General features: G+C 46.5%; 1 protein-coding gene and 1 non-coding gene across 5 annotated transcripts in view; one reads left to right on the plus strand and one right to left on the minus strand.

Annotated features, from left to right (window-relative positions):
* The first annotated feature begins 2,171 nt into the window (after positions 1-2,171).
* LOC112304265 (small nucleolar RNA SNORA11) lies at positions 2,172-2,301 on the plus strand. Its single transcript, XR_002974716.2, has one exon. It is a non-coding gene; the product is annotated as a small nucleolar RNA SNORA11 (small nucleolar RNA).
* Positions 2,302-12,285: 9,984 nt separating this feature from the next.
* The window catches only part of KIF3B (kinesin family member 3B), a 40,602-nt gene continuing 34,783 nt past the window's right edge, over positions 12,286-18,104 (minus strand). For all 4 annotated transcript variants that reach the window (XM_045194648.3, XM_045194647.3, XM_024559429.4 and 1 more), the window contains 3 exons: positions 17,420-17,525; positions 14,838-15,016; positions 12,286-14,171 (listed from right to left, as the gene is read on the minus strand). In XM_045194648.3, the coding sequence (XP_045050583.1) occupies positions 14,075-14,171; positions 14,838-15,016; positions 17,420-17,525 (382 nt within the window). In that variant the 3' untranslated portion in view covers positions 12,286-14,074. The remainder of the gene's footprint in view (positions 14,172-14,837; positions 15,017-17,419; positions 17,526-18,104) is intronic.

The raw sequence follows: 18,104 nt of genomic DNA on the forward strand, positions 1-18,104 counted from the left end.
GAAGAAGGAAAAGAAACTTGAAAGTGAATTTTAACACCATAAATCTAAAAATGATTGTGCTAATGTAATGAGATTGTTAGATGGGCTATTTCTTCATTTTCAATGTTTACTATGAAAACATTAACGTATACCCTGCCCCAAATGGCTTTTCTTCCTCCTCTTCTTTGATTGCTAATGTCTGAATGTGAAGTTAAGGCCTTTCGTGGGTCCTAACTCTTGAATACCACCATCTGTGGGAGTGAGAAAACAGGCAGGGCCAGTAAAGTGAAGGAATTTGCCCAAGATCACACAATTTGTCGCTGGAGTCAAGATTCAAACCCAAAACTCATTCCAAATTCTTTCTAAGGCACTGCGGGCTGAAGTCAACCTTCAAAACAGGCCTTGACATTCACATCTTTTGTAGTTTCCTCCCACTTTAAACGGGGCTGAACTGTGGAAGCAACAGATATTGCGGAAATGACCATGTGAGGCCTCTGGGCTAAGTCATCAACAACGTTGCAGCTTCTGCCTTGTTCTGTGGATCACACGCTCTGGGGGAAGCCAGCCACCGCGTCAAGAAGACCTGTGGGGAGGCCCACAGGGCAGTGAATTTAATCACTCCACCTTGCCGCCGAGGAAACTCTGAAGGAGATTTTTCAGCTGGGACTTGGTCTAGATATTAAAATGCATGAGGTAGCTACACCAACAGAAACAGTGCAATTTTGACAAAGGTACCATCAGACATATCAAACCTAACAGAGTACAGAAATAGGGCCAAGCATATAAGGAACTGTGGTGCGTGATAAAGTTAACACTGTAAATGGTAGAGAAAAGATGGAAGTTAATAAATGTAACAGGACCACTGGGTAGCCATTTGGAGAAAAATGAAGTTGGCATTCCACCTCCCTCCTTAAATCTAAATTCCACCTCGATCAAAGACTTATATGTGATTTTTAAAAAAATGAAAGTGTTGGAAAACGAAAGTGGATTTTTAAAAAAGATTTTATTTATTTATTTTTGACAGAGAGGAAGGGAGGGAGAAAGAGAGGAAGAGAAACATCAATGTGTGAGTGCCTCTTGCGTGGCCCCTACTAGAGACCGAGTCCGAAACCCAGGCATGTGCCCTGACTGGGAATCGAACCAGCGACCCTTTGGTTTGCAGGCCAGCGCTTAATCCACTGAGCCACCCCAGCCAGGGAAACAAGTGGATATATTTATAATCTTGGAAGTCTTTTCTAATCATAACAGTTTTTAAAAATCTAACAAGCTGGCTCTGACCGATGTGGCTCACTTAGCTGAGTGTCATCCCGCACATGCTGAGGTTGTGGGTTCGGTCCCCGTTTGGGGCATGTACGAGAGGCAATCAATCGATGTTTCTGTCCCTTTCTTTCTCTAACCATCCCCCCATCCCAACTGGTGTGGCTTGGTGGATTGAGAACAGTGGCCTGTGAACTGAAAGACTGCCAGTTCGATTTCCACTCAGAGCACATGCCCCGGTCGCAGGCCAGGTCCCCAGCTGGGGGCTTTGTGAGAGGCAACTGGTACCTCTCACACACTGATGTTTCTCTCCCTCTCTTTCTCCCTCCCTTCCCCTCTCTCTGAACGTAAATAAATTTTTTAAAAATCCAAAAAGTTTACAGAGTTAAGACTCCTAATAAACAGAGTTCTTAAAAATCAATAGGATACACGGGGTGGGGTGGAGGGATGGGGAGAAAAGGCACACAACTGTAATTGAATAACAATAAAAAATTTAAATTAAAAAAAATCAAAGGAAACACTTGAACAGCAAAATGGCTAAATAACAAGGGCCTAAACAGACAATTAACGAAAGAAAAAACACAAATGGAAATACTTGAAAAGATTTTCAACCACATGAATAATCCTGGAACTACAGATTAAACAAAATCGAGGAGCCGTTTCTCAGTAGATCGGGCTGGCAAAGGTGGAAAAGATGGGCACAGCCCAGTGTTAGCAAAGATGTAAGGAAACAGGCACGACTTCTGCACTACTGGGGGGAATGCAAGTTCATAGTCATTTTGAGAAGCTGGGTAATATGTAATAAAATTTGAATGGGAAAACACTTTGGTAATTTTTTCAACGTTTCTGTATTGTTTCAATGTTCTACCATCAGAATATATAATTTTTATAATCAGAACATTCACTGTCTTCTGATTTAAAAATAGCACTTAACTGGGGTGTGCTCAGAGCAGGGGGCCTGAAGAAATGGCTCCTCAGTTTACAACACACCCAACAGGAACTCGGGGTCATTGTGTGGGGGGGCACAGAACTCGTGCCCTTCCTGTGAGCAAACCCCCTACATGTGGGAAAAAAAAAAAAAAAGCACTTAACTGAACATCTATTACACAGCTAGAAACGTTATTATCACATTGATTCTCTACCCTACAAGGAAGGTATTATTCATTCATTCATTTTACAGGAAAGAAGACAAGCCAAGGCTCAGAAAGGCTAAGCAACGTGCACTGGTTGGGTCAGAATTTGAACACAGGCCTGGCTGACACAAAGAGCTCTTTCCATAATGCTGCACTGCTACTAATAATATTGCTATTAATACTTAATGCATGCCTTTTATTGAATCCCTAGTAAGTGCCAGGTACTTGATGGATGTGTCCTTTAATCCTTTCAGCAACTCTGAAAGCAGGGTCGGTATTAACCCTCCCACCCAGGTGCAGTAGCTTGCTGCGCTTAGTGGCTACTAACCTAGCCGTTGTCTATCTCCAAAACTCCCTCCTCCCTTTTGCCACATTTCCTGCTAATCTAGTGTCATGCTGTCTCCACCTTGCGACATTATTTGCCCTGAGGTCTTTGTGTGTCTACATGTCCTCACATCTCCATGTTGTAGCTCTCTGGGTTTGATAGTAGAGCTTAAATATAGATTAGGCATGTGACCATAATGCAAACGTTTACTTATATCATGTAGCATTTGAACAAGAATGTTATGAAGTCTTAGTTTTTTTGCTAACTTTATCACCCTACTCAGAATCCATCAGGTTCTCCCCTGGCAGAATAAAACCAAGGCAGCCAGGCTCCTTCAGTGTCTGGAGGTTCTCAGAGTGCCCTGGGCTCCCTCTATGGATGCTCCTGACCACACTCCTCCTGGGTTTTCAGCTTAATAACCCCAGCATCCAGCAGGATGCCTGGTCCAAAGTGGCCTGCAGGAAATACCAGCTGAACGGAGGAAAGAAGAAAGCTCTACACTGTCAGACACACACATTTGAACCCCGCAGTGTGAAAGGGACCTTGGAGGCTGAGTGAAATTTAATTGAGCAGAAATGAGGTAAGCCTTAAATGAAGGCAACCTGCTGGCACCGTCAGTCACCTAGAGAGCTACCTCTGTGCTCCGCTGTCCAGCTTTACAACGTGCGCTCGCGTACTAACCATAACCGCCACCATCTATGGCACAGGCACCAGGTGCTTTACATATATTTTTTATTTATGTATATTTTTATTTATTATGATCCTTACGATTATTATTTACTTCCTGTCTCCATCAGCTCCATGCAAGCTCTAGGAGAGCAAGGCTTTTTTCCCCATTATATTCAAAACAGCGCTTGGCCAATAGGTGCTCAGTAGGTCACTGAATATTCCAGAGCCCCAGGAAGTAGGGTTGATATTAACCCCCACTTTACAGATAAGCAACTTGAGGCTTAGGGGAAATACGTGACTTTTACAAAGGTACAGATCCGACAAGGGGACGGTAAAATTAGATCTATGGTCCCTCTCTCTCTCCATTCCCCCTGCAACCTCCTGAGTCAGAAATGTCCATTCCCGGCCTTGAAGCTGGGAGTCAACCACCTGCCTGGAGGACTCCTTGACGAATAACGGCAAACAACGCCGCAGCAATGAGCACGCACTCACTGAGCATGCGCTGCCCACCAGGCACCATTCCCAGGGCTGCACATTTGACCTCACAGCAGCACCTTAGGAAGTGCCGTACTTTGCCACATATAATGCACCCTTTTCTGCCCAAATTTTTGAGGGAAAAATAAGGATGCGCTCTATACATGGGTACAATGATTACATACCATAGGCATGATACCGGGTATAATAGTCCCGTGTAAAATGTGCACAAAACGTGGGTGTGCGTCATGCACAACGAAATGCAGTGCTCGCTATGGTCCCTTTTTGGTCATTGAGGATGCTGAGGCCCCAGGAAGGTTAAGAACTTGACATCGGGACAAAACCAGTAAGTGGTGAGTTCAGAATCCACAACCCAGCAGTCCGGGTCCAGTGCCCAGGCTCTTCACCGCTGCCCACGCTGCCACAGCAATTTGGCAAATTGAGTCAGAGCAGTGAGAAAGGGCTGGCATTTTCAGGGCACTTATTAAGGCCAAGGCCAGTCCACATGGCCCATTAGGGATACTCTCATGTTTTCATATTCTCTTTTAAACCTCACAATCACCCTGTGACGTTACAGATAAGGGAACTGGAATTCTAAGGCCCTCAGAGTCAGATGTAGACAGAAGAAACAGAACGTAGATTAGTGGTTGCCTAGGGCTGTGCGGTTGGCAGAAAATTGGGAGTGGCTGCTAATGGGTACTTTCGGGGATGATGAAATGTTTTAAAATTGATGGTGGTGATGGCTGCACAACTCTGGGAACATACTAAAAACCCCAATGAACTATACACCTTAAGTGGGTGAATTATATGGTAGATAAATTATACCTTAATAAAAACCTTTTATTTTAAAAGGGAAGGTAACCCTGGCTGGCATGGCTCAGTGGATTGAGCACCAGCCTGCGAACCAAAGGGTCACTGGTTCAATTCCCAGTCAGGGCACATGCCTGGGTTGTAGGCCAGGTCCCCAGTTGGGGGCACACGAGAGGCAGCCGACTGATGTTTCTCTCGCACATTGATGTTTCTCTCCCTTTCTTTCTCTCTCCCTTCCCTTCTCTCTGTAAATAAGTAAAACTTTTTTTTTTAATTTAAAAAAAAACAGCCCTGGTTGGTGTGGCTCAGTGGATTGAGTGCCAGCTTGAGAACCAGAGGGTCACCGGTTCAATTCCCAATCAGGGCACATGTCTGGGTTGCAGGCCAGGTCCCCAATAAGGGGTGTGCAAGAGACAACCATACATTAATGTTTCTCTCCCTCTCTTCCCCTCTGTCTAGAAATTAATTAATTAAATTTTTTTTAATTTGAAAAAATAAATTAAAAAGGCAAAAGATTAATTTTTAAAAAGATGGGGGGTGGTGAGGGGGAAGGTAGCCCTGGCTGGTGTGTGGCTCAGTGGATTGAGTGCTGGCTTGCAAAGCAAAGGGTCGCCGGTTCAGTTCCCAGTCAGGGCACATGCCTGAGTTGTTGGCCAGGTCCTCTCGGTTGGGGGTGTGCAAGAGGCAACTTATTGATGATGTATCTGTTGCACATCGATGTTTCTCTCCCTTTTTCTAAAAGTAAATAAATAAAATCTTTAAAAAATAAATGAAAGAGGGAGGTACATGGAAGGAAGTGGCAGAGGCAAAGTTTCCATAGGCTTCAGATAAAAAACCATGGGGCCTTTGTTGCCTCTTCTTTTTATTGCACCCACAATTCAGTGTTCAGCAATAAACATATCCTAGAGCATGTTACCACTTCTCTCCTCTCCTTCTGCTCTGTCCAAGCCACCACCTCTGGTCCAAACCACTACACCCCTTCTCAGCAGTTTCCTTGTCTGCTCCATATGCTCTGCTCTCCACAAAGCAGCTAGAGTGACCCTTTGAAAACATTCCTGTCAGATTTCCCTCTTTTGCTTAAAATCCCTTACTGGTCTAAAAATAAAATTCACTTATAATTCAGAGTTGGGCCTGGCCACCTTTCCGTCCTCACTGGTCACTAGCCACACTTGCCTCCTTGGCACCTCCAACACACTCCCACCTACAGACCTCTGTACTGTGGTTCCTTTTCCCAGGAATACTCTCCCTCCAAATCCCAGATACCCACACGCTGGCTCCCTAATGTCACTCAAATGTAACATGTCACCACTGCAGAGAAGCCTCCCCTGACCTCCCACTCTAACCCAAGCCACCACCTGCCCCAGCTCGTCACTCCCTAACCCCTGACCTGCCTTGTTTCCCTTCAGAGGCAGTACACACTTCTTTGTTAAGCATCTTTCTCCCATCACTACAATGTGACGACCCTGGGGTCGGCCTTAATCTGGATCTCAAGCACTAGAACAGTGCCAGAACACTGCAGACCCTCAAACACAGACATAAATGAAGCTGATGTCAAAGGCCCGGCTCCTCTTGCTGCCCCCGGGATAATCTAGCAGAGACTAATCACTGCGTTTAACATGCTCCAGACCAAACCCTGCGACCCACTCTGCACCCCGCCAGTGCTGTTTCTGTACTGAGCACCTGGATGTGTACTTACGTGTGAATGGTGGCAATTCCCTACCAGACTGGCAGTTCTGTGAAGGGCAGGCTCTGAGCTGTGCCCATGACACCTAGAGGAGTCTCAAACAACATATGTCAATCTCTTATTTTTTTAATCCTCACCCAAGGATATTTTTTCATTGCTTTCAGAGAGAGAGGAAATGGGAGAGAGAGAGAAAGAAAGAAACGTTGATGTGAGGGAGAAACATCGATTGGTTGCTTCCTGTACATGCCCCAACTTGGGATATGTCTCCCAACCAGGGATCGAACCTGCAACCTTTCAATTTATGGGATGACGCTCTAGCTAACTGAGCCACACTGGCCAGGGCTATAAATCTTTTGTTGACCGTACGAGGAAGATAAAATTCAAAACCAGTGGCAGAAGTTTAATTTCTCTGTTTCCGAACACGACAAAGGGACCACCTTCCAGACCACTGCCCTGAAAAATCCCTTGGCCCCATACTTAGGGAACTAGGATCTTGAAGTCAAGTTCAAGTGCTTGTTGGAATTCCTCAGGTAGTGAGCTGTGCCAGGCAAAGCTCCTTGCAGAATGGAATTTGCCAACGGAGCCCAGAAAACCTGTGTCAGGCCAACTTAAAGCTGCACTTAGTGAAATTGCTTTCTGCTATCTCAAAGGGAAATAATAACGAGAGGCTGGCTTAAGGTGAAAATGCTAAATAGAGGCCTGTTATGCTCCCACAATGAAAAAAAAAGGCTTCGAGGGCTCTCCGATCTGCAGGATGTGCCCTGGAGTCAAGACCCTGCGCAGCCCAGTTCTCACTCTCCATCCCCATCACCAGCATGTTCCCATGTGCTCATTCACGTCATTGTTCCCTTTGTCTGGCATGCTCGTCCCTCCTTCCCAAGCGGGTGAAACCCCACCCATTCTTAGAGGGCACAATCAAATGCTTTCCAAAGCCTTTCTCCACCTCTCCTGGCACATCACTCCTACCTCGGACACAAAGCTCTCCGTGCTGAGCAGTTGGTGTCAGCACCTATCCAACCTTCTAACTCCTGAAAGGGGACAACAGGACATGCCCTCAGGGAACTTAGAGTCTGGTGGGGGAGACAAAAGCAAAGAAATACATCACTTTAAGCTGAGACAAGGGATAAGGAGGAAACAAGGTAAGAGACACCATACAGCTGGGTGGAGGTGGGGAAAAACCAGAATGGATAGTTGGGAAAGGCTTCTTGGAAGACGTGACATTTAACAGGTACCTGCAGGATGAGTAGGAGTTAGCAAAGAGTGGGGACAAGCTTCCAGAAAGAGAACATAACACGTGTGAAGATGCCAAGGCATGAAAGCTGTTGGCACAACCCAAAGGAGGCCTGTGTAGCTCCAGCCTCGGAGGACTAGGCGAGTGGTGTGAGGAGAGGAGGCAGGCCTTCCATAGGTCCTAATCACCCTGAATTTGCCCCCAATGGGCGTTTGTCTCCTCTGTCCTCAAAAGGGCTGGAGTACATTTTACTCCTCTCCATCCTCAGAATAGGGCAAGATGCCTGGTGCATAACGGGCATTCAACAAGTTCCTATGGGCTACACTGTCCCCAGAGATGCAGGTGAGTGATGTCTCGCTCTGCCCTTTTCTCCCACCCCAAAAGCAAGTCCCCAGTTTGCTCGCCTAACTGAAGCACCCGGGGACGGTTAACCACAAGACTGGTGACAGAAACAGAGGATGGAACAGGAGCAGCTGCGAGAGCTACAGTTACATCCTTGACAAATGCCACTGGCAGATGTGACCACAGCATAGTCCTTGGAGATCATTCTGGGGGTAACTTCAATCAGACGGCAACTCTAGTATAAGAGAGCCCAACAAAATCACATGCCCCCGAACTGAACTATCTGGGTGGAGTTCAAAATACAGTTTCCAAGGTCAACTGTTTTTATTCACAGCACTTCTGACAACCAAATGTATGGGGTTTCCTTTCCACCCAACAACCAATTCTCAGATTCTCCAGACACCAGCGGGGCATCCTACAATTCCAGCATGACCTGGACTTAGCACAGGCCCATCCGTTGAGGGCTCAGTCCCACAAGGCTGCCACCACTTCAGATGCCAGCCGAAAGTCCCAGGTTGCCACTTGTACTTCTGATCAACTGTAAATTGGCATTCCCTCAGTCCTCTCTTCAGGTTTGATAAGTGCTAGAATAGCTCACAGAACTCAGGAAAGAGCCTTCGTTACTATTACTAATTTATTATAAAGGATGCAACTCCCAGGAAGAGCCAATGGCAGAAATGCATAGTAGAAGGTGGGCGGGGGGAAGAACAGGAAACCTCCATGTCCTCTTTGCGCATGTCATCCTCCCAGCACCTCAATGTGTTGACCAGCCCGGGAGCTCTCCAAACCCCCATCATTTAGGGGCTTTTATGGAGGTTCCATTACACAGTCATGATTAAATCACTGGCCACTGGTGAGGAACTCAATCTCCCGTTCCCATCCCCTCCCCTTCCCTCCCCTCCCTAGAGGTCAGGGGATGGGACTGAAAGTTCCAAACCTCTAACCACATGATCATTTCCTCTGGCAACCAGCCCCCATCCTGAAGCTGTCTAGGGGCCCACCTAGAGTCACTTTATTAGCATTAACTCACATATGGCTGAAAGGGGCTTGGCAGAAACACCAAAAGATACGCCTATCACTCAAATTCCAAAGGTTGTAGATGCTCTTCAGGGACAAAGACCACATATATTTCTTGCAGGATCATACAAGGTTTGAATAGTTTCTTGATTTTTTTTTTTTTTTTTGAACAATCCAGAAGATGAGAAGACAGCTTGGTGAGTGGCAGGAATTTCCAAGTTGCTGAGCTGCCCTGCCCCATACCACCTGTGTAAATTAGCTCCCGGCCCAGCCCAGAGTTCTGTCACTTTCAAGAACGCACTCATAATTCTTCAAATCACACTTCGAACTCTTGCTTCCTGGCTAATGCATTTTGAACTATTCTAAACTAATAATTAGCTAGGCTATGCCAAGCTATGGTTTTTAACTCTTTTTTGGAAGGAAAGGGGGGCATAGAGACATTACACATAGTTCAAGGGCATCTTCTGAAGAAACACAATTAAGCGTTATTGGCCTAAGTCACATAGGCCACTGTCTTCTCTGTGCTCTTTAAATATCTTGTTGGTGTTACTGAAAGCCCTGTCCTGTAATCTTTTCTACAATAGTTCCCCACGCTTCCCTCTGGTCAGACAAGGCCTTCACAAATGTCCCCTTTCACAAACTCCTCTCCCTCCTCCCTTGCCCGGCTAACTCCCTGTGCTTTAGACCTCACTGTAGGTGCCGTTTCTTCGCAAAGCCCTTCCCTTACTTGCCTGCCCAGTCCAAACCAGGCTCCTGTTACCCTCCTGTAATAACCTGTCCCGCCACTTCATGGCCTCTGTCATAATTTGTAATTACACACTTGTGTGTGTTTGGTTAACACTCACTCTGCCTCCTTCCCCACTGAAGTGCAAGCTCCGTGCGGGCAGTGTTGCCCACATCTGTATATCCACTGCCCGGAATAACACAGCACAGAGTAGGCACTCGATTTACATTTGTTAAATAATCAGCAGCTTCCCTAGAGAGGCCTAGGATTTTCTAACCGTGGCGTGCCCTGGACTAACGTCCAGTGTCCTGGGATGCAAACTGTCCTCGCCATCTTCCCAACACAAGCCCCGGTCACAGCCATAAGCACATTTTCTAGTCCACACGTCCGGTGCCCGTTGCCTTAAATCACTGCTAATCCTCACAATGGTCCTAGGAAGGAGGGGTTACAGACAAGACCCATTTTACAGACAAGACCCCAAGATTCAGAGAGGTCAAGGAAATTCCTCATGGTCTCATGGTTAGTAAGCAGAGGCACCACCAAAATTCGGGCCCAGCTCAGAGGCCAGGGCCTGTGCTCTCTGTCCTCAGCCCCGACTCCCCAGCCAGGAAGCACGAGTGCCCAGGGTGCACTTCCGCAGGCCCGACAGTGTGAGGAACCACAAGACCCGCACATTCGGCCCATGTCTGGTATTTCTTTTCCCCCCCGATGGTAAACAACAGAAAATATTCCTGTGTTAAAAAAGACTTATAACGTAATAGATTTAAAGAAACTTAAAAAAATAACAACAAAATGCAGAAGTTAAAAGACATTTCATGCCTGTTGCCCAGGCTGGTCCCAGGAACCGCCATGGAAAAAGCTGAGAAGCACTTATCTGTCACTCTGTCTTGCTTCATTTCATGTCCCTTTACCTTGGGGCTGTGTTTTAACACCGGCATTCCAACTCAGCCTTCATTTCCACTCCCATCCTCCTTTCGCTAGAAAAAATGTTTAAAGAGAGTGGCTGTGAGTCAGCCACAGGCATGGCATTTTCAAAAGCGTTAGTCATTTATGAGGACACCTTATGTAGGTACAATAAATCTGATTTTTATTACACATCTTAGTTTAGAATCACTTTTACATTCCTAGACAAAGAGATGATACAAATAAATATCAACTGTAAAACTTAGAGCCCCAAGTATTGGCATATTCTTTGTCTAAAGGTAGCCAAAGAGAAGGTCAAGATCAATAGTAACTCTAATGAGCCATAAAGCCCACCGCCTCCTTCCTGCACCAGGATTACTCCTTTCATAAATAACCTCAAATGTATCTCATTCAAGAAACAAGGGCAGGGAGAAAGGTGGCCGATTTCTGAGCAGTACAAGACAAAACCTTGCGGGATAGACGATAGCCAGGCCCACTATTCTTATCCAATTCCCTCTGAGCATTTTGATTATGGCTTTTAGAGTGTATTAATAGCCCCATTTTCAACCACTGATGGTGTTCAGATGGCCCAAGCTGTTGCTGGCAGTGAACCTTGACCTCAAGTGGGAAATGTGAGGCAGAACTAATATCCCATGTTAACAACAGGGAATCGGACACTTCTCAGCAAGTTGGCAACAATTTTACATTCAGTGAGGGAGGACTTACAAGATTCAGACAGGAAAAGCAGAGAGCAGCCCACACCTGAGCTGCGGAACTCTCTGCTGCACTTGGTCATGGAGGTGTGGGTGGTGCAATTCAAGCAGCATGCAGGCAGGCATTCAACGGGGAACAATCCAACGTTAGGTCAGAGTCTTAAGAAAGTGCTTCATGCCTATGATTTCTGGCCTTGGGTTCTGAATCCAGGGGTCTGGGAGACATGTAACTTTAAAACAGGAAGCCAAAGACATTCTTATTGATCAGAGCAAAAAGGGGCCTGATGAGGGTTGCACACAGTCTCAAACTCCTTCTCCAGATGATCTTCTTAGATGCTGTTTGGCTGGCTTCCAGACTTCATAATGCTGCTGGCACGCGGGCCCTCGGATGCCTTGGAACATTCAGGCATGACTACAGACAGGAAAACCTGGTCCCTCGGTGGGCTTGGGAGGTCCTCCACGCGTTTGGCTCAACTCAGAGCCCAAAGCAGCAGCGTTCTGGGAGCAGTAAGACATTCTACTGCCTGCTCTACTCAAATATTTATCGGATCCACTTTGAGAGAAGAAAAGCACCAGAGACTGCTTGGGAAGGGACAGCTTCACCTCCACACGGGTGTTCTTCCGCTTTTTTCACAGACCGCCGGACGAACACGGCTGAGTCCAAGGCAAGCTTGTCTTACTAACACTGCTTGTCAGTTGGCTTTCTTCTTCTGCCTTCTTAGTAAAGCTCTATGGTCACTCAACCACCCTTGGTCAGAACAGCCACCTCGAGATATCAGTGACAAGGTATCGTGTTGCCTGCAGTGCTCAGTCCCCAGACTTGCTGGATGAATATTTTCAGCCTACAGAGTTCACACCAGCTCTGAAAAAATGTGGTGCCTGAGACAGGTGTCACTGGCAGGTAATCTTAGGCTATCACCTTGTTATTTGGTTGCTATTCAAACAGGTGAAGTCTTACTAAATAAGAGAGGAGCAGGGTTTGATCCCAAGAAAGATGAGGGAAGGCCCCATTTTGCTCTGGGAATTACTGAAAAGGGCCCTGGGTTCAGAAAGAATGGTAACGAAGAAGGAGATCAGCTGCCAGATGACAGACCTCCATTTGTAGAATGCTACAACATTGCACTTGGTACCTCCTCTTTCCCACAGGTTCTGATCCAGAAATGTGCCCTGGGAACTGAGCAGCTGAGTTAGAATGTAACTCAAGGCCCACCTGAGTTGCCACGCTCCTGAGGCACCATGCCAGCAAAGTACGCCAGTGTGGCAGACCTGGGGACCTGCACTGTCCCCTCAGGCTTGGCTCGTGGACTCAGACACTCACTCGGGGGGAGTACTTCCAGCCAGCATTAGTCACTCAGCGGGCCTTCAATGTGGACAAAGGCAACTGTACATTAGTGTCTTCTACAATGGGGCCAGTCCTTGGTCTCTGTCTCTTATAGACGCACATGGACACATTCAAAGAACACAGGCACCACTGGGCTTGCACATCCACACACACCTATAAGCTTCTCTTGGGGGGAAAAGGAGTAACATTCACCTAACGACCAACATAAAAATGAAGCTTTGAATTTCAATAATACAAAGAACTAAAACTTATAAACCAAATGAGTTTATGTAAACGGGAACTTCTAGCCCTCTCCTCTGAGCCTGTTCAATCACACAGCCACTCCTCGCCACCACTTTTGGTTCTGCCTGGGGGGAGCTGCAATCCTAGGACTAGGTGACTTTAGCTGGGGGCAAGCAGAGTTCCTTTGCTGTCATCTGTTATGTCTCCCCTTCACACTGCACTGTGCTTCGTGTCTCTGCCTCTGCCCAGTCACCCTGATGCTCTCTATGCAAATATGGAACAAAATAGGGAATTCGAAAGTGCCACCGTATGTCTTGTTCCCCCTACTCTCATCCCATCAGAGAAGACAGAGCCAGTCTCTCCTCTCCCCCAAAGCAGGCCCACTGCAGAGCATGCCCTGGAGGCAGACTGGCCTAGGAAGGGATGCTCAGAGTCCGCACACTTGGCTAAAGATGGTGATAAATGAAGAGTAAAGTGACACGGTGTATGGACATGGCATCAGCTTACAGATTTATGTCTTTGACAGATGGTCATGGTTTTGAGGTCTTAAAGAAGCTATTTCCCTAAACTCTCCAAGGAGGCAAAGGGAATGTGATTTCTATTGCTTCCAACATTAATCCTTCAGGAGCGGAAAAGTGGCAGCTTCCTTGGAAAACACTTCCTTATTCAGCAGATCCCAAAGACGGATCCACTTTTTACTGAGGAGCACGGATCATGCCCGCTGGGGACTTGGATCCAAATGAGATTTCTCATTTCAACTACAAGAGCAGCACCCATTCAAGTTCTAGGGCTTTCACGTTTCAACCTCACTGTCACTGTATCCTGAGGCTCCAAAGACTTGGTCCCGCTAAGGTGACTCCTGATTCTGCCCTACTGCTCAACAAGGGAGCCCAGTGTAAAGAACAGACTAGAAAAGGAGAGGGTAGAGGAAGGAAGGCAAGGGTGGGGAGAGGACAAGGCAAGGGAGAAGGGAAGCAAGGTCACTGGTCATTCTCTTGCTTTCCACTTCGACTACCGCACTTTACCTTACCCATGCATTTCTGAGATGCTAATTAAAGGACGCTGCTGAGTGCCGGGTTAGGACCAGCACCTTTCAGCCAGATTCAATTGGTTAATCTGCAAAGAGGCCATCACTTCTCCCCAGGGGAATGGTTCTGAGTTTGGGCTGGAGTCCTCTCTGCAGGGATTTGCTCATCTCTTCTCTCAGAAGGCAAATGCTGTTTAAACCCTGGGAGAGAAGGAACTGGCTTTACTTTGGAACCAGCCCTCGTGACTGTGGATAAAGCTGAGATGCAGGGGTTCCTGAGGAAGAGGAGGAGGATCCCGACTTCCTTCCGCTTTTAGGCCTGCAAAAGTCAAGCACATGTTCACATTACACGTCCCATCTCTGTCGCCGACACAGGTCAGATTCCTTTCCCAGCAAGTGCCATTAACATTTCCAGGTGGCCTTTCCTCAACAGCCTGAAAATCAGTATACTTTCAGCTGTAAAACCATGAGACCGGCACAGCCTGCCCCTCTGCACACGACCAACGTGCCCTGCGACCTAAGTGTGAGAGCTCAGGGAAGGGACTCCAATTCTCAGCAGTTGTTTCTCCATTTAAATAAAGTCTCCACTGTCTTCTCCAAATTGACAAAAAAGATTAAGTTCCCAGGTATAATTTCTTCCCATCACCTAGGTGTTTTAACTTCTAATCCAGAATTTAATATGATGGAGTTTCTAATTTAGCATCAAATTAAGGCCCTGGTGCCTGGTGGGAACCAAAGACTGTCCCTTGTTTCACGAGAACACGTGTTCCTTATAGTAGGAACTGGGCCCATTAGGCATTCTGGTATTCAGTCGACTTGGCATGCCTGAACCAGAAATGTTTGTCTAATAAATGAATAAACACAGGAGTAATATGCCAGCATTTTCTGGGGTACCCTATAAAGCATTCTACGATAAACAAACACTCTTGGCACCTTCTACCTTCACTTGTCCCTGTGCAAACACAGGTCATCAAGAGCCACTCACCTGGCCTTGGATTTCTTATTTGCAGTACTTTCAAAGGACGACGCGTCCACCTGTATCTCATCTTCATCCTGCAGAGCTGCATCCAATGCGGCCTGGACTTTGGGGGCAATAGCGGGGCCCTCGTAGTCCCTGGTGGTCCGGCTGGGCATGTCCAGTTCTAACAGCACGATGTTTTCTGCCTGCAGAAGTACAGCCGTTGCCGGTTAGGCTGGTTTCCAATGAGACACAGAGTACGAGCAATGCAGACCCCTTCCAAACACAGATCTGCAAACTGATGCTCCTCAGAGCCTACCAAGAACCTGCCTAGAAGTGATGTAGTTTTATAACTTTTTTCCTGGAGAGACTACTGATGATTTTTATTTTCTTCTCTGGGCTAGTCACTATTTTACTTTTTAAAAAATAAATAAAACCTTTTTAAAAAAGGTTTTATTTATTTTTAGAGAGAGGAGAACGGAAGAAGAAAGAGAGAAACATCAATGTGTGGTTGCCTCTTGTGCACCCCCTACTGGGGACCTGGCCTGCAACCCAGGCATGTGCCCTGACTGGTAATCAAACCAGCACCCTTTTGGTTTGCAGGCCAGTCGGCATTCAATCCACTGAGCCGCATCAGCCAGGGTTAAAAAGAAAAAAACAATTTAATAATGAGCACATATTACACCCTTAGGGGAACAATAATAAATTAAGTAAAACCCATTTATTGTCGACAGTGTAAAAATACAAGAGGGCATTAGGAAGAAAATAGTAATCACCAATAATCTCACTACCTACAGCAGCTCTGATGAACGTCTGGGTTGCCAAGGGGAGAGGCAGGTCTGGTGTATGTGTGTGGAGGATGTGTGTGTGGCAGTGTACGTGCTTGTAACCACATTCTGAAAATCAGTCTGGGCCCCGCCTCATAGCTGGCCTCGAGGACAGATTCCGTCACTTGACATCCTGCGGTGGGCCTTTTCCTAGCTCCTACTGGGGCAAGTACATAGGGGAAGAGGACAGTTTAAACATCTTGTCCTCTAGCTCCTCCCACTCACTGGAGGCCAGGCCCCAGTGCTCTGCGGGCAGGGGGGGTGGGGGGTGGGCACTGCAGGGAGAAGGTAAGGGCAGGGAGTGGCTCTGTTTATCAACTTTATCAATTTAGATACTGAGATGCTGCTTAAAATTTATCTTAATGGAGTGGGTCTACTGCTAAAAACACCTGAGAACCTCTGCCTTAAATTCTACCTTTGAATCGGGTTAGCCCCCTGGAAACCCACATATTTGATTTGTATGCTTTAAAAGCATGTTTTTAGCTGAAGACATGAAATAACTGGCAAGAAAGTGCACCCTCTGGAATGGCTAGAAAAATGCTTCTGAGGACTCTGTCTGACACGCCGCTCATCTTCCATGACGTAAGACCCCATCTAATACATCGCTTTTGCTTTTGTTTTCTTTATTTTAAATAACTCAGTGCCAGGAAGGACAGCACCTGAGGAGCTAACCAATCCTAGTCTGTTTTGCTCTGGCTGCCGAGGGAGACTCAAAAACATTTTAAACGAAAATATTTCATTATAAAAATAATACAGAGTCCCCACTGATAGTTAGAAAATACAGATAAGCAAAAAAGAAGAAAATTTAAATTGAGTATACTTCCATTAACCAGGGACAAACAGTTCACATTTTGATATATTTTGTCCTCGATGCTTTTATTCGTATATACACTTGCAGTACTAACTGTTTTATAACTTAACAACGTATTGTGTCTCCTGCTTCATCCACTGACCAGCTACCTAGTAAGCCACAGGACTACTACATGGAGTAGGTGGGAGGGTTCAAGTAGAGAAAGCAATAAAGCACCAGATACAGTGCCTGGCACACAGCAAGCGCTGATAAATAGAAGCTCACCTAGTATTGTATGTCTGGGTCATTAAACAGGCCTTAATTACGGCATTTTAACTAACTACATGACTGACCACATTATGTTAAATGGAAGTACCACACCTTCTTCTTCTTCTTCTTTTTTTTTTTAAGATTTTATTTATCTTTAGAGAGAGAGGAAGGGAGAGAGAAAGAGGAGAGAAATATCGATATGCCAGAGAAACACTGACTGGTTGCCTCTCGCACACCCCCAGCTGGGGACCTGGCCCGCAACCCAGGCCTGTGCCCTGACTGGGAATCAAATCAACAACCTTTCGGTTCGCGGGCTGGTGCTCAATCCCCGGAGCCGCCCCAGCCAGGGCACCGTGCCTTCTTTAACACACCTCCATCTCCTGTCACTGACACTTCCATTTCTCCCAGTCTTCCCACAGAGACAGTTCAAAGCTTGGTGTTAATGCTGATTGGCCGTTATGGACAGGATGCTTGTACTCTCCTCCTACTCCTGATTTTCTCAATCTCATTCTATTTTACCTTTCTAATGTGTAATTATTTGTTATTGTTCTTTGTGTTACTTCTCATTTGTTAGCATTGTTATATATTAATGTACGTTTCCTCGGGGGCCTCTGGAAAGAGGATGACAGCTCTGTGACTCTGCAGAACAGTGCCTAAGGGTTTACACGAATCTAAACTGTCAGAGAGAGGAGAGGAAAGGAATGCAAGAACAGTCTCCTCACCCTGTATCGGGCCTCTGGACGAATCATCATGGACATTCTTGCGTGTTGGCTCAATGGTCTCTTATACCCCACGGCTGAGACTGGCCGCTTCATCATCTGCTGATTCCTGGAAATGGACTGCAGTGGTTAAAGCCAGGCTGACGTGTGTCCCGCAGCCCCAGGGTCGGTCCTGCGGAACCAGCACTCACAAGACTCTGACCCTGCTTAAACAGAACCTGAAGCACGTGACTTCCTGGACTGAGGGCTGACATGGAAATGACGCAGGAGCTGCTAATACTTTCTGCTTGAGCTGCTTTCTGATTATTCAAATGTGAGTGTCATGCATCTTTGAAGCTGGAGGAGATCTGAGTCATCATCCAGTTCTTAGGTGGTAGGCATGAAGCATGGCTGTCAACACTCCCCACACCTGTGTCCTTGGCAGACATCTCCCACTTTTCCAGCAGGACCCAGACTTATACTGAGAGCCCTTCTCAACACTGTGTCAGGCTGACATGCAAGATAACACCTGTGTAATGCCCCGCGTTTGGCCTAGCGTGCTTCACTTGACAGCTGGGGAAGCTGAAATGCAGGCACTTGGGAGAGGTCATTAGTTCACTGTGAGAAAGTCTCCCAGTTCTTAATACCATACTCATCATTGATTTTTATCTCATGGAACTACACCATCACAAAATCAGGGATGCAACTG

Source organism: Desmodus rotundus, chromosome 6, assembly GCF_022682495.2.
Source record: "Desmodus rotundus isolate HL8 chromosome 6, HLdesRot8A.1, whole genome shotgun sequence".
Lineage (NCBI taxonomy): Eukaryota > Metazoa > Chordata > Mammalia > Chiroptera > Phyllostomidae > Desmodus > Desmodus rotundus.